Raw genomic sequence first — 18,097 nt, forward strand, 5'->3', positions numbered from 1 at the left:
CTTCACAGCGGAATTGAATTCTGTTTGCATCCCTGAATCATTATTTTCCTGTTTATCACTGTAAAGCTGCTTTGAAACAAAATGTATTGTATAAAGCTCTATATAAATAAAGTTAACTTGAATAATAATAATTTTTGCAGTGTGCTCAGACATGCTCAGATAGTTGAGCCACATTATTTCAAGATTATCATTTCTATTATTTTACATTACAATGTTTTAACACACTGAAACTGCACAATATTTAATAACATTGAAATTAGTTCTTTAGCATTTTGTTTAATTATTTTTATTTGGTTTTTATTCAAGTATTCAGGGGTAGTTCTGGAAATCTAAACAGCATTTAATTATCCACATTTAATTAATTATGCTGAAATCTACTGCTTTTCAAAATACAGTGCATTATATTAATGCTTTTGATTGTTGGCATTGTTTGAAATACTTTTGAAAGTACTTTTCAGTGGTTTGATGCTGTTAAAATATCAGTAAAAGATTAATTATCTTATAACAGGTACAGCTATTACAGGGGATTAAATAGATAATTATCTTTAATGTTTTTTTACAGATGTTGTACACTCTAAAAATGCTGGGTTAAAAACAACCCAAGTTGGGTTGAAAATGGACTAACCCAGCAATTGGGTTGTTTTAACCCAGCGAATGGGTCGTTTTAACCCAGCGGTTGGGTTAAATGTTTGCTTAAAACAACCCAATCGCTGATTTAGTCCATGCATTTTCAACCCAACTTGGGTGTTTTTTAACCCAGCATTTTTTAGAGTGTAGTGTACACTTTGTAGATGATACAAGAAAAAGCTGTTTTGTAGAACACAATAGGTCAATTTTTGCTGTCTTGTTTCATTTATGCAGATTTAACCGGTAGATGTCTGTAACAAAGTAACTAGTTCAGTTCAAATTAAAAAAAATTGTTGTATTATAATATTTAATAAATAAATGTTACCACATTTATGTTTTAGCATTGCAATTTAATATTTAGTTAAGGCCTATTATTGGATTGCATTCATGGCACTTCTAAAAAGTCTTTGAAAAGTAAAAAAAAAAAGTTTTTGGAACCAGAAGCGTTGAATTTCAGTCCAGTTGTTAGTGTTTCATATTTTGCTGAGCTTCTTGAATGATGCTTGATAACAGAAGCATGTTAATGATCATTAAAATCTGCAAATGAGTCTGAATATCCTGTTTGATTTTCTCCCGTCTGGTTGATAGGGCATCTTAGAACCATCTTATTTTTCTTTAAAAACTTTATTTTTTTTTTTGGGGGGGGGGGGGGGGGGGGGCATGCAAATGTGTTGCTTGCAGCTAAATAGTTTTGCTTTGAAATGAGCAAATTAGAGCCACACTTCACTTCCGTTTGAAATCTGCTTGCTTCCACCGTAATGAGGAGTAAAGTTGCTTTCTCCATCTGTTGCGTTTGGCTTATTTGGACCGCAGTACTATCATTTCTTGTATTTTTCTTATATTTCCCCCCTAATTTCCTTCACTCAGGGTAGCGATAGATTTAATGTGCTGTTTTTGTTTGGACCCCATGTCCAAATAGCCATTTATCAAACCTACAGCACAGCAAGCAAGCCACAGTACCGAATACTCCTGTTCACACACCGTATTGAATATATTATCTGGATTTATAGTAATATCTTGCAGCCCGTTTGGTTCATATTTCATAATTATGAATATGGCATCATGGCGTGACAAGTGGAAAATTACAAATGACTTAATGATGATGTATAATGCATATACAGTGAAACAAGTCGGCTCAACCGACCGTATGCGCTGCGGCATTTTCCCGTCTTTTAACAAGCCTGTGCGAATGTAACGGAAATAATCCTGTTCCTTTGTTTTAAATCAATCAAGTCAAGAAGGGCTGTGCTCTGCTGAATGTTTTTAAAGAGCAGAAAGTGAATTATTGTGGGGGAAAAATCAATATACTGTAATCATCCTTTTTCATTGAGTCACTTGGGTGTGATGATTTTAATATCTGTCTCTTATAACAATGTTGCAGAGTAATACTTTTAATATTGGAAGTATAAAGCATCGTCTTACAGATCTGTGTGTGACTCTCTTCCTCAGAAATCCGGGAGGCGTTTAAGGTGTTTGATCGAGATGGGAATGGCTTCATCTCAAAGCAGGAGCTCGGCATGGCCATGCGTTCTCTAGGGTACATGCCCAATGAGGTCGAGCTAGAGGTCATCATTCAGAGACTCGACATGGATGGTGAGGAGACACTTACACAAGACTGTGAATAGACTTCCATGAGAAAAGAACAGAATAGATAGTCACCCTTTGCATGGGATGCTGGTGTGCTGATGTTGGCTGCTTAAGTCAGACTGTTTTAGGCAGCTCAGAATCAGTTCTTTTTTTTTTGTGGAGACAATAACTATTTGCTGTGCACTTTAATCTTTATAACTTTGCAGACCTTTTACATTCACAAAAAGCTATATTACACACAAACTACATACTAATGCCTCAAAAAAATAATTAAGTGCCTCAAAAAGTAGTCATAACATAATGATACCTTTACAAATCATTAGCTGATGATTAATTAAAGCAGACAACTGGCAGTTGAAATGCATGGCTTTGACCCATTGTGGTAATTAACACATTCATTTACATTATTAGTTAATATAATATGTTATTAGGGAGATTAATACATGATGTCATATTTAATTAATAGCAATTCATATATTACTTAATCTATTAATCATATAGAATGTTCATTAGTTGCTGATGCAGTAATCATTAGTAAATGGTTTAGTTCTTCATGAGTCATACATTAACTCATGATTATATGTGCATTAGTTAAGCATGAATTAATGCATATTAGTGCACATGTATTGTAAAGTGTTACCAAGACATTTTTGAAAAATATATATTTTAAGCCTCTGTAGAGGACACCATGACCCATTATTAAGAAAATTAAAAGACATGACTAGGCAAAAATAATGATTTTTTTTCATTCACCAATCCATTTTCAGGTTTCAAACTTTGATGATTCTCAACTTTGTTATGAAAGATGTAACAGAATAATTTGATATACCATTTTACTTTATGCAATATGCGTACATAAATGCCATTCCCATGCAATACATCTACAGTATACACTGTATCTAATATGCATATTAATGTGTTCTTGAATCAACATGTAATGAAAAAAGGTGATTAAAAATGGGAGGAATAATTGGGAATGTGTTCATAAGAATATGTGTGTATCATTTCTTTCCCTATTCACTTGTGTCTCCAAAATGCTTGATATGCCACTAAGTCTTGGTGTCCACTACAGTGGACATGTATGAAATCAATGCCCAGTTTCATTACAGAGAGTCATATTCTGATTAGAAACCCCATAATATTTTCCGGAGATATTGATTTCTGACATGCAATTTGAAAATGATTAGATTTAAATGATCATTTTCCATAAGAGTGCTAAATTTGATCATTCAGTCATTTGTAAAGACCAAGGAGAGGGAGTTGTCATGGTTACACCTCCAAACATTTGGTATCTCTGCAAAGCCCTGAATGTGCTCTTTACAGGACGACCAGATGTAAAACTGTGACATGAATGTGTGGCAAGCAGTACGAGTCCGAGGGCCATGAGAGAATGGCGCGCAGCCAGCGCTCATTATCAATCACGCCATTGGCCTCTTGCCATTCTGTCGTGGCCCTCGGACTCATACTGCTTGCCACAGTATGTTTTTAGAGAAATTTGCTAAAATGTAAAAACTCCATTGCTGAGTCTCAGGAGGATAGAGGACACTCTTAACTCACGACCAGCACCTATTAAAAAAGTTGCCAGCTTTTTTGATCATATTGACAAAACTTTCATGGCCTCCAGAATATTTGGTTGCATTAATAGCTTACTCTAGAATCATTCATTCGCTCATTTTTGGCAACACTGGAAAAGCAACATTTTGAACATAAATCTGTTTTTTGTCAAAGACTTTGTCTGGATCGGATTCAGAACGATGATCAAAACATAGATCCATCAACACCCCCAAAGCTTCACAGTCAAGAACCTCTTCGTGGGTTGGACATTTTGCTTGCTAGCATTAGGCAGTTTTGATTTATATGCTGTTGAATGTTTGATGATCGCATTAGCTTACTAGTGTGCAAGCAATCTTCAATCCAGTTTATGCAGATCATCTTCTTCACTTGTCTTTGAATCCGGAGATGTAGTACTATTTCAAAAGATCCAAAACAGCACCCTCTACTGTATAACAGTGAAAACATGGTTTGCCGGAAAAAAAACGGTAAATTGCGCAGAAGCATTTGGTGCATTCCAGTTCAGAGGCTACATCCTTCGAAGGGCGCATTTGAAGGCCGATTGCGTCACCGCAACGTGTCAAAGGCTGTCCTAATTCGAAGGCTCCTTCAAATGTGGCCTCCAAATGCATCCTTAGTTTCCTATGAAATGAAGGATACAGCAGATGGATCCTTTGCGACCTTACCTAGCCCAGAATTCATTGCGGGCCAGTTTTTTTGAGAAAAATTGCTGAATTACACTTTTTAACATAAGTAGCCTATTGGGTTTCAACTTACTCAATTATCTGATACAAATGTAAAAAACAACAACAAAAACATTAAAGCTCTTCAAATGTTGACTCATCTTACTAAGATGTGATAATATATAGTTAAATACAGTAAATACAGTATATATATATATATATATATATATATATATATATATATATATATATATATATATATATATATATATATATATATATATATGTGTAAATATATATATATATATATATATATATATATATATGTAAATATATATATATATATATATATATATATATATATATATATATATATATGTAATATATATATATATATATATATATATATATATATATATATATATATATATATGTAAATATATATATATATATATATATATATATATATATATATGTAAATATATATATATATATATATATATATATATATATATATATATATATGTAAATATATGTAAATATATATATATATATATATATATATATATATATATATATATATATATATATATATGTATAAAATAAGTATTTGAATACCCTGCTATTTTACAAGTTCTCCCACTTAGAAATCATGGAGGGGTCTGAAATTGTCATCATAGATGCATGTCCACCGTGAGAGACATAATCTAAAAAAAAATATCCAGAAATCACAATGTATGATTTTTTAACTATTTATTTGTATGATACAGCTGCAAATAAGTATTTGAACACCTGTCTATCAGCTAGAATTCTGACCCTCAAAGACCTGTTAGTCTGCCTTTAAAATGTCCACCTCCACTCCATTTATTATCCTAAATTAGATGCACCTGTTTGAGGTCGTTAGCTGCATAAAGACACCTGTCCACCCCATACAATCAGTAAGAATCCAACTACTAACATGGCCAAGACCAAAGAGCTGTCCAAAGACACTAGATACAAAATTGTACACCTCCACAAGGCTGGAAAGGGCTACACCTCGTGGGGTCTCAATGATCCTAAGAAAGGTGAGAAATCAGCCCAGAACTACATGGGAGGAGCTGGTCAATGACCTGAAAAGAGCTGGGACCACCGTTTCCAAGGTTACTGTTGGTAATACACTAAGACATCATGGTTTGAAATCAAGCATGGCACGGAAGGTTCCCCTGCTTAAACCAGCACATGTCCAGGCCCGTCTTAAGTTTGCCAAAGACCATTTGGATGATCCAGAGGAGTCATGGGAGAAAGTCATGTGGTCAGATGAGACCAAAATAGAACTTTTTGGTCATAATTCCACTAAACGTGTTTGGAGGAAGAAGAATGATGAGTACCATCCCAAGAACACCATCCCTACTGTGAAGCATGGGGGTGGTAGCATCATGCTTTGGGGGTGTTTTCTGCACATGGGACAGGGCGACTGCACTGGATTAAGGAGAGGATGACCGGGGGCATGTATTACGAGATTTTGGGGAACAACCTCCTTCCCTCAGTTAGAGCATTGAAGATGGGTCGAGGCTGGGTCTTCCAACATGACAATGACCCGAAGCACACAGCCAGGATAACCAAGGAGTGGCTCTGTAAGAAGCATATCAAGGTTCTGGCGTGGCCTAGCCAGTCTCCAGACCTAAACCCAATAGAGAATCTTTGGAGGGAGCTCAAACTCCGTGTTTCTCAGCGACAGGCCAAAAACCTGACTGATCTAGAGAAGATCTATGTGGAGGAGTGGGCCAAAATCCCTCCTGCAGTGTGTGCAAACCTGGTGAAAAACTACAAGAAACGTTTGACCTCTGTAATTGCAAACAAAGGCTACTGTACCAAATATTAACATTGATTTTCTCAGGTGTTCAAATACTTATTTGCAGCTGTATCATACAAATAAATCGTTAAAAAATCATACATTGTGATTTCTGGATTTTTGTTTTTTTAGATTATGTCTCTCACAGTGGACATGCACCTACGATGACAATTTCAGACCCCTCCTTGATTTCTAAGTGGGAGAACTTGCAAAATAGCAGGGTGTTCAAATACTTATTTTCCTCACTGTATACATATATGTATAGAGCATTAATTTGCCGAAAATGCAACTGGTCAAAATAACAAAAAAGATGCAGTGTTGTCAGACCTCGAATAATGTAAAGAAAATAAGTTCCTATTCATTTTTAAACAACACAATACTAATGTTTTAACTTAGGAAGAGTTCAGAAATCAATATTTGGTGGAATAACCCTGATTTTGAATCACAGCTTTCATGCGTCTTGGCATGCTCTCCACCAGTCTTTCACATTGATGTTGGGTGACTTTATGCCACTCCTGGTGCAAAAATTCATGCAGCTCGGCTTTGTTTGATGGCTTGTGACCACCCATCTTCCTCCGATACAAGGCTGCTGCGTTCGCCGATATTTTTTCCCCGGACAGGCGTCCACAGGCAGCTCTGTGCTGCTGGAGACGCTGCAGTTCATGCACTGCCCTCCCCCCACTAGCAGAGAGCTGCAATCTGCTCTTCAAGACAACAAGTTTTAAACTTTCAAAGCATCTTTTAACTGTTTGACTTAGTTGGAATATTGCCATACACTTTGAAAGTGGAAACACGTTGCTCTATATGTGCTTCCAAATATAGCTAAGCAAGTTTGTGCGTCCAAATGGAAAACGCAAATGCTGAATGCCTCGTCTATAAAACTGCTTGCCATTGTATTTAGGGAGCTGCAAATAGCAAAGTTGTAGGCTATCCGTATGCATACGGTAGCTGTTACAAACACTGGTCATAGGATTAAGTAATGCCGACGTTGTACCATGGTATTTGTGGGAGTTTTATTCAGCGACCACCTGGCTGAGGTTTAGACGCGTGTGGTGTGTGTGTGTCTCTCCAGTGTTTCCCACACATAGACTAATACCGCGTTCCAGGCAACCCGTAACCCGTGTTTTTCCAACCTTCTACCCGTGAAAGTGCACTGGAACGGCAGTCAAACCCGTGACTTCCCACCCGTGAACTTGTACTAGATCGACGTACTCCCAGTTACGCGCTCTGACGTCACATAGCCCGCGAAGCAACAATGGCAGCAGTGTTGCCCACTATTTTCCAAGGAAAGTAGCTAAAGTCTGCCCAAAAAGTCGCTAAATGCCGCTAGATGACGTCATACGTCAATTAGCATATCCGTGACATCACCGCGTCGTCCTTGCGTTCTGCCTGCCTAACGTGCTTTCTCTCTTAATCTGTGCTCACACACTGTATTTTAAAATAATACAATACAGCCAACTGTACAATAAATGTTCTCATTTCCTATATCTTTTTTTCATACAGTAGAACGAGTATGATATTGTTAATGACTACATTTTTTTTAACAATCTGAATTGAGAGATGTCTGAAACTGGATGAACTAAAGCTCTGTGATAGTGAGTAATATAAATAAGAAGCACAAGAGAAGAATGTAAATCATAACGGGTCAAACTAAATTCTTTAAATATAAAACAAAGGAAGCAGATAAGTGATTGGTCCGTGGCAACACTGTGTGCTCATGTGGAGCTCGCTCATTCACGTCTGTCAGCTGCTGTGTGTTTTCAAAGGCACGGGCTGCTCGCCTGCTCCTCTCAGCCACAGCCACTCACTGAACAGGGTAAACGCAGAGAGAGGTGTGACGGCAGGGAGAAAGCAAGACCTCACGCTCGCAAAACAGTACTGACGACAACTGTAAAATAAAGTAGCTGACGTTTGTCCAAAAAGTCGCTAGATTTGTCGCTAGCCGCTTTTTTAAAAAAAAATCGCTAAAGGGGTCTGAAAAGTCGCTAAATATAGCGATAAAGTCACTAAGTTGGCAACACTGAATGGCAGCCCCCAGGGACACGGTGTTTATGAAAGTCGTACATTAAAAACCAATTATAAGGTATTGCTCTAACGTTATTTATCCGCAAATGTTATGCATTATCAGCAGCTTTTCTAGTGTTAGCTAGTTTTCAGGCCATTGAGTGCAAGAATAAATGAATACCAAATACATTTCCAAATATGCAAATAACGTAAGGTTTAACAGCTTCTTTTGCCTTATGCGCCGCTTTTTATCCTCCGTTTCCCTCAAATAAGTAAGCACCTTTGGCGATAGAAATGATTGTAAATGAGCATAAGCCCTGTACGGTTCGCCATTCTTTGTTTACATCTATAGCTACCGCTCAGGCATTTTGGCGTGACTTTGCCTGGAACGCTACAAAGTCGTGAGTCGTGGTTTGAAGTCGTAACTTACAGGCTCAAAAACCTGCCTGGAATTCAGCATAAGTCGCGGTGGTGCGCCACAGAATCAACACCGGCCGTCACATACAGCGTTTTTTGGTGGCTGCCAAAGCAAATTTTTATCCCGCTATATAACCTTATTTGATCGGTGAGTGATGAGACGGACTTTTGCGCTTCTTTTGCTGAGAGAACGAGCAGAGAGCGCGCCCCTCCTTCGGCTGCGCGTGCGCACTCTCACCATCTTCAAAATGTTTTGCTCTCCCTCCCTCGCGCATATTAATCAAAATCAATTGAGAATTGACACGATGGTAAACGGTCGGAAGACCAAAGTTTCACGTGGAGCATTGGGAGATTTTTTCCTGAATTACCGCTGGTGTTGCTCTACAAGAGAATAAGTTAAGTGCACCTAGGCATTAAATGACTAGGTTGTAAATATTGTAAAATACATATATAGTACAGTCAGTGTGCACTTTATTGTGCTGCTTGCTTGTTGATACTGTGTGCAATAGTGTAATTATTTTATTTATGCTTAAATATTTATTTTCAGAATTTATTTTCACCACTTAACCCTTTTTTTTTTCTTGTTTTACCTCACCTGTTTTTACTATTTGTTAAATATTGTTTTTTTTAGTTCAATAAATGTTCCTTTTTTACATTTTAAATTGTTATCATCATGACCATTGTGTCATTTTTATGATGTAAATTGAGGGAGCAAAAGCAGTATCGGCTCCAAATATTGGCTCAAGAAAGTCGGCAGCCCGTATCGGTCATCGGCTAAGGCTGATGAAAAAAAATCCATAGCGGTCGATCCCTATTCCAGAGGTTTTCAATGGGGTTCAGGTCTGGAGATTGGGCTGGCCATGACAGGGTCTTGATCTGGTGGTCCTCCATCCACACCTTGATTGACCTGGTTGTGTGGCATGGAGCATTGTCCTGCTGGAAAAAAACAATCCTCAGAGTTGGGGAACATTGTCAGAGCAGAAGGAAGCAAGTTTTCTTCCAGGACAACCTTGTACGTTGCTTGATTCATGCGTCCTTCACAAAGACAAATCTGCCTGATTCCAGCCTTGCTGAAGCACCCCCAGATCATCACCAATCCTCCACCAAATTGTGCGAGACACTGTGGCTTGTAGGCCTCTCCAGGTCTCCGTCTAACCATTAGATGAACAGGTGTTGGACAAAGCTGAAAATTGGGCTCATCAGAGAAGACCTTACTCCAGTCCTCTACAGTCCAATCCTTATGGTCTCTTGCAAACCTCAGCCTGGCTCTTCTTTGCTTCTCATTGATGAAGGGCTTTATTCTAGCTTTGCACGACTTCAGCCCTGCCCTGCCCTTAGGAGCCTGTTTCGAACCGGCCTTTGCCGTGCACTTCACCCCAGCTGCCGTTTGCCATTCTTTTTGTTGGTCACTTGATGGTATCCTATGGTTGTTGAGTGACATTTGAATGAGTTGGCGGTCATTCCGGTCAGTGGAGAGTCGTTTTCGCCCTCTGTCGATCTGTAGCTTTGTTGTCCCCAATGTCTGCTGCTTGACCTTGTTCTTATGAACCGGCATCTTTGAAATTTTAAGGATGGAAGCAACCCGACGCTCACTGTATCCCTCTGCCAGTAAAGCCAGAATTGAACCCTTATTTTCTTCACTCAAAACCTTCTATTTCAACTCTTTTGGCATGGCCAATAGTTATTTTTTGATTCCAATTACTTTTGAGGTACCACTAGCACTGTTCTCTGCCATCCAGCTGGTTCTATTGCAAGAGGATAGTGATGAACACAGCAGTTTTTTTTAAAGCTTGGAACATACTCTGCAAGAACAAAGAAATTTGTTCGTTTTCTCGAGGTGGCAAGAACAAGAACAAAGTTCGTTCTGGCCAGGACATTACATACTTCACGAGAAAAGCAGGTACCGAACATCTCCGTCTCTCCGCATTAACCCCGTCCACTTTAAAATTCTGATCAATCACACAATAGTTCTCGGACACCCACAAGAAAAAAGTTCTGCTCAGACGATGTGTCGAGAATGAGCTGCGAGAACTCCCAAACCAGGGCTCCGAGAAAAAAATGACGTCATTTTGTTCTCAGAGCCCTGGGAGCGAGAACTTTTTTCTCTGTTCTTGCGGAGTATGTTGTGGCCTTAATACTTTTCCTCATTAAATTAGATTTGGTTCAGGTGATCACCTAATCAGCACCTCATTCAGTAGAATGAGGTGTGACTGTGTTGGAATTCAACAGACACTGGAATGGAATGGCTGACATACATGTAGAGAAGCTGATTTAAGAAAAAATGCAGTGGTCTCTTAATTTTTTTCCAGAGCTGTATATATATATATATGTGGACTTGGCCTTTGAAATCCGAGTCCTTCAAAAAAGGATGCAGCCTTTGAATTTGGATTTGGGACACAGCAATTGTTAGCAATTATGGAAAATCTTGTCAATGTTGTGGAGAGATGGTTCATCCCCAAAAAAGGTATGTCAACAATATTCAATCAATATGTGCTTGTTCCAAACCTCTATGATCCCTTTCTTCTTAGACCACAAAATAAGACATTTTGAGAAATTTCAAAAACACTTTTTGTGTTCTGCAGAAGAAGGAAGTCATACAAGTAAATAATGACTGAATTTTCATTTTGGGGTGAGTTATCCCTTTAATTGAAGCCAAACAGACACCAATCAGATGAATTTATCTGCACTGTAGGGATGATAAACACAATTGACAGATATTCAACAAATAAAAAAGCTCAACTGTAACCTTTTATTGCTCCAAACTATCAATTTCTTCACAATGCACGGAGACATACAAATTATGCATGGGCTGATAATGAGAACACTGTTTGACAGTAGGCGTGTTGAAGTTTGACAGTAATTGTCTTGAAATTAATTGAAGGCGAAAGCGGTGCTTTGATGGCTCTAGTGGTGGTGCTTTAAAGCACGTCTCAGAGAGGGCCTTTCAGCTCGATAAAACCCACTCCATAAAGTTACACTCACTCACTTCAAATATTAAAGGTAACCAAAGAAAATGTAGATAAACTAATCGATGTAATCCAGTAGAGAACTAGTTGACCAACCATTACATGACCAGCATGGAAATTCGTGCAAAATTTAAGAAATAGCTTTGTTTTAATGAATGAATTTGAATGTGAATAGGAATTACAGGAAAATGATTTTGCAGAGTCGTAGCTCACAAATATTGAACAGTAACTGATCAATTCTTTAACAGAAGAGTTTCACACAACATTTGTGTAAAACAGATAATTATTATTATTTATTATCATTATAATTATTCATCATTATCAAATCATTGTTCATAATTAATTGTGCCTAATTACAGCTGTTTACTCTCACATTTGTAGATTTTTTTTTCCCTCAACTGATTAGACATACATCTCTGAACAGTCAGCAAATGTTTTCAAAATATTCAAAATATTATTTTAATTAATACATATCTTAATAATATTTATCTTATAAAAATCTAATCTTTTTTAGTAAGAGTTTGATTTTGATTTTTTAATTTATTGTTTTATTGTTCAATTTTTCATTTTCAGGATTTTATTAAAGGGTACATAACACACAGTTTCTGCCAATCTCATGTTAAACTTGAGTCCCTATAGAGTAGTACTGCATCCTTCATGTTTCCACACACACACACACACACACACACACACATGCACGCACATGCGCACACACACACACATGCACGCACATGCGCACACACACGCACACACACACACACACACGCACGCGCACGCCGCGCACACGCACACGCACACGCACACGCACACGCACACGCACACGCACACACACACACACACACACACACACACACACACACACAATATACATCATGGCATTATGCCTGGATAATTTTCGATTCAGTTCATGTTGTTGACATTATAATGCACTTATACTCCAATTGCCAACAAAACAGAAATTTGATGCAGTTTCACTCACCGCCTGTGGTTTCGAATCATGACCGGGGACAAACAAACACACTTGCAAAACTCTGCACAACTGCTCCGGAAAAACAAACTGCATCCACTGTTCCCTTAATGCTGGGTTATTTGGGAAGTTGAACAAGGTTAACTTTCCCTCACAACCAGAAACACACTTTAGTGACATTGCTGATTTTGTGGTCTGAAAACAAAATGACAGCGTTGCCGACGGCTTCTTGAACGAACCTCATTGATGGACGTGCTCTTGCTCTGGTTGATGTGCGCACGCGTTCAAATCCCAAAGGAGTGTGTTTGACACAGAAATACTCTGTATATGTCCAACTCGTTTTCTTTAAATATTGCCCATGTTTAGCATGAGAATCCAACTCTTTAACAGTGTAAATAAGTCACAATGCATGAAATGGCATTAGACCCCTTTAATTATCTTTTCATCAAGCCCCAAGTTGGGAAACTCTGCTCTATTTGATTGTTTTTGATAGCATGTTTATAAGTAATAAAGGTAAGAAATTACTTGTATTATTAACAGAATTTACATCAATATGATTTTTTCATCCCATTTTACAATTCTACATCACATACAGTACATCACCTCAATGCAAATTTGATTCAAACGCGGGAATTTTCTATGCAGGCATTCCCAATTCAATTCTAAATAGCATACAGCCTTGACAGAAAAAATATATTTTTTCAATTTCTATACTTGTTTCATAGAGCCAACAATTGGAATTTAATATCATGCTAGATTGCATCTAATACTTCACGGTCTGTTTTTCAGGAGACGGCCAGGTGGATTTTGAAGAATTCGTTACTCTCCTGGGGCCCAAACTCACGGCTGCCGGGATGCCTGACAAGTTCAACGGAACCGATTTTGACTCCGTGTTCTGGAAGGTGATTATTAGCCACTTCTCTATTATTTCAAGTGACAACAGGCACAAAGTCTGCTGCATCTGTCTGTCCCTGACACACACCAAAACTACATAGATTACAGACACTTTCAATCAGGGCCTAAAACTAACTTTTTGCCAGACCTGCCAAGGTCCAATGAAATTTACCAGCCATAAATATTTTTCTTTACCAGCAATGAAACAGTACCGGCAGTGATGACCTCAAAATATTAGATACCATTGAAAATCTACAGTTACACTTTATTTCAATGGTCCACTTTAGACTTTTAACTTTGCAACTACATGTCAGCTAACTCTCATCAGAGTATTAGTAGACTGAGATGAATTAGTTGACAGGTTGCAAAGTTATTTAGTCAGTAGTGGAATGTCTGTTGAGGGTCCATCACAATAAAGTGTTAGTAGATATTAAACAGAGAGTCTACTAATACTCTAATGAGACTTAGTTGACATGTAGTTTCGTATGTCCATCGAAATAAAGTGTTACCAATTCTACCAACACATTCTCACACCATACGTGTGTATTGACGCTTGGTCAGGACCCTTCGGCATCAATTTTGAATGACCCTTTAGCGCCAGTTTTCAACGTGCAGGTTACTCCATTGATTTCAGTTGTTTGCCCAATGCGTCAGATCAAGACGCATTTACTTCTTTGCATTTGTAAACATCATTTTATGAATATTTATAGGCTACTTTTATATTTTGGAGCAACAAACCCCACTCCTACTCTAAACCACTTCTAAACAATAAAACACTTAAAGAAGTACAGTCACAGGTATTTACTGGGAAAAAAAAAACTGACCAAAAACAGTATAAAAGTATTAATTCATTTTGCATTCCAAGTCATCTGAAGTCAAACAATATCTCTATGTAAAGAACAGAGTTGATCTTAATGTTTTAATCGCTGAAATGATGATCCCGCCGCTCCGTGAACGCACACACGCACTCAGTCGTATCCACGCCTGCAGCACTTGTGTTAAAAACCGAAGCCGACGCGCCGCGATCGCCCCCAGGGAGTTGGCCCCAGTATAGCTCATAACTCCCACCCCTCAGTGTATAGTGGCTTCTCTGAGTGAAATAGTCACTGAGGTACCTACAGACTTTTTTTTGGAATTTTCGGGTGGAGATTGGAGCTTTAGCTTTAATTTCTACATTTCCATAACTGTTTATTTCACACGACATAACAAATAGTTCTGCATCTGCGAGAGTGTGGGCGGCCTTTTGATATCGCGTCTCTACTTCCTGCTCTCTACTGCACAGACTCCGGTCCCAAATCTGTGCAAGATGTCAGCGCCATATTCGGGCCTCCAGCGGCTTCACTTTTCTTCAGCGGAAGAGAATGAAGTTGCGTCGTCCATATTTTTTTATGGTCTATGGTCATATCGCATTCAAAAGATACACAGACTCTTTAGCATGACGCATTTAATCACGAGACACACGTGAGCCAATGACATTTTACATTACATTTGACATGATGACTTTAAGCAAGATTCATTCATCGATTTCATAACTGAGTCTCTTCCGCTGCATGTCTTCAAGTAAGAAGAGCAGAATATCATTTGTAAGGGCCATATGGTAATTCCCCCAAAGGGCATGCTTCTCTAATCTCAGCTCGCTGCTGGTGCATTTTTTAGCAGCGCGTTTGACCCCAAATATCTACAGGGGTCTCCCTCATAAACGTCTCTCTGTGTAATTATGAGTTCGGTGCTATTAATATGTGTGCACTGAAATCCAAATCATCTATTTTCTTGCTACTCATTCTTGGTCAGCAGTTCATCAGTGCATTTTATTTTAGGGAAAAGAAACTTGCTTTTGTAAATGAAATGTTTGCAAAACTTGTTCCAACCCTTAAACGCCTTTCCTTAATTATGACTCTCCTTTAAATAGCACCTCTTTGAAATCCTGAAAGACAAAAAAAAATGTCATATTGAATATCCTTTAGTACTCTGAAATGTCACATTATGGAAGTGAAATTGGTTGCAAATGTCTCATCTCGAATTTAAAGGGTTAGTTCACCCAAAAATGAAAAAATGTCATTAATTACTCACCCTCATGTCATTCCAAACCCGTTCATCTTCAGGACACAAATTAAGATATTTTGGATAAAATCCGAGAGCCCATACACAGCAGCACAACGACCACTTTCAAGGTCTGATTCTGGTTATTTGTATTTGAAGGATATCATAAAGACTTTCAGAAAACGAAACCGTTTTGTCTCTATTTTTAGTGTGATATGCAGAAACTGACTGTGGAAGAGCTGAAGAGACTCTTATATGACACTTTCTGTGACCACCTGTCTATGAAGGACATTGAGAATATCATCATGACAGAGGAGAATCACATCGAAAATCCTGAGGACTGCCAGGTTGACATTGACAGTAAGAATTATTTTTCTTAATGAATAGCTCTGGCTGAGACGCTAGTTGAATTATTGTTATTTTCCTGTCAAAATAATTTAATCATCTTTATTAATTATGGTAGGCGTATATAGACAAGGGTTAAATTGGAGTTTTAGAGAATTTTGGAAATGTTGAAGACCCCAAACATTATATTTTCTTGAACTAGGCATACACTACTATTGAGAGGTTTGGGGTCAGTATACAACAAAAAAAAAAATGATAATAATATTTTTGTTTTATATTAAGTGTTAGTCAAGTCTCTCATGTTTTGTTAGAAGCATATGATTTACTCCAGCATTACTCCAGTCTTCAGTGTCACATGATCCTTCATAAATCATTCTAATATGATGTTTCCACACTATATACGGTGAATAACTGTAATAGATCTAACCTTACATTTTATTACATTTTACAGTAAAATACCGTTAAATCTACAGTTTTTGGAAGTGAAAAAGAACAAGTCGTTGTGTAATTTACAGTGAAAAAAAACATAAATTGACATTCCCAGAATTCCCTGCATCACACTACACATTTGATGTATTTAAATAACTGTTTCTTCTTAGTTTGTCTTAGTTTTTTCTAATCAGTTATGTACATTAGAGTTACATGTAATGTTGTTAAATTAATGTTTATAGCATTTTTTAGCATGATGGTGTTTAGTGTTTGTGTGAATGATATATATTAGTATTGTCCTCCTAAAAGCTGCTTGTGATGAGCTTTGATTCATCATGTGACTCTCATCCCCACTGTGATTTTTGGTATTTCAATAGGTTGGTAATTTAACATTATTTCAGTTAATGAATTATTTTTTTTTACCGTACATTTTTTATAGTGTACACATAATAATTACAATATAAACATTTAAATTATACGGGTTTGGACAGTTTTTAACCGTAATTATTACATTATAAACCTTTAAATTATATTGTGCTGTCCCGTAAAACCTAAAACGTTACTGCCGTATTTTTTAATGGTAAAATTCTGGCAACCACAGCTGCCGTTTTTTTACCGTAAATTTTACGGGATTTGTTTTTTTTACAGTGCAGCTCACTTTTCACTAGGTAGCTGTGGTTTCTTGGAGTCCTACATATTTACAAACCTTTTTTTTTTGAAGCATGTAGTAATGTTCACTATCTTTCAAACACTTTTTCATCAACAACATTTTTCATTTCAAGTCATCATCTCCAAACCTTGTCTTACCGCCTTATTTCTTCTGATCTACTTATCTGTTTCTCTCTGCTTCTTCAGCGGAGAGTCCTACCCAGCAGGTGAAGCAAACATGCGTACGGAAGAGTCTGATCTGCGCCTTCGCGATTGCTTTCATCATCAGTGTCATGCTCATTGCAGCCAATCAGGTGCTTCGCAGTGGCATGAAGTAACGTATGGACCACTCGCAACATAGATTCAATTCAACATATGACAGTTACAAAAATGGCAAAAAAGATTAAAAAAAAAAAAAACACGCACACATGCACACACAAACTAAGGCAACTGAAAGCTCATTTTATTTACGCAAAATCCAAATGTTGTGACTGAAATATTTTTGAGACGAGTTTTTTCATATTTGCCAGCAGTTTCAAAACGTAACGCACACATATATAAACGCACTCATACCGTGTCTTACCCGCAAATGAAAAGTACATGAAAAGAGAGAAAGAAGAAGTGCATACTGTAATGGACTCCCCTTCAGCCGCTCTCTCCCTCTTCAGTGTGCTTTGGGTGAGTTTAGCCGCATGGACATCTCCAACCGAGGATCCTATTCTTCAATGCATGACGATGCATGGATTTACAATAGCCTGGACGCACCAGTAGAGCTCAGCTGTGCATCCTTTCACCTACTATATATAAGATCCAAAAACCAATTTTCCGGAGAAAGACCCGTCTCACTTAGTGAAGAGTTGGAAATGGAGCGGAGGCCGTTTCTGACATTTTACATCCAGTATACTGATCCCTTTGCATGAGAATAAGGGCTGTTTAGGGCATGCTCATGTCATGCAATGTTAGTCTTGTGTTTGTCGAGTAACTATCTTGGATTTTTACCTGTTGCACACGCCTGAGATGATTGTAGTAGTTCTCCGTACAGTCAAAGGAGGCGTGAAACAACCCAAAAGTGATGCTATACCACTAGTGACAAACAGTATTAAGAGGT

General features: G+C 37.8%; 1 protein-coding gene across 1 annotated transcript in view; it reads left to right on the forward strand.

Annotated features, from left to right (window-relative positions):
* Nucleotides 1-17,383, forward strand: part of cabp7a (calcium binding protein 7a) — a 69,895-nt gene extending 52,512 nt beyond the window's left edge. Inside the window, exons 2-5 of the mRNA XM_079814401.1 lie at nucleotides 2,077-2,220; nucleotides 13,423-13,535; nucleotides 15,777-15,927; nucleotides 17,197-17,383. Of these exons, the coding sequence (XP_079670527.1) occupies nucleotides 2,077-2,220; nucleotides 13,423-13,535; nucleotides 15,777-15,927; nucleotides 17,197-17,327 (539 nt within the window). The 3' untranslated portion in view covers nucleotides 17,328-17,383. The remainder of the gene's footprint in view (nucleotides 1-2,076; nucleotides 2,221-13,422; nucleotides 13,536-15,776; nucleotides 15,928-17,196) is intronic.
* Nucleotides 17,384-18,097: the final 714 nt, after the last annotated feature.

This window comes from Gobio gobio, assembly GCF_949357685.1.
Source record: "Gobio gobio genome assembly, chromosome: 4".
NCBI lineage: Eukaryota > Metazoa > Chordata > Actinopteri > Cypriniformes > Gobionidae > Gobio > Gobio gobio.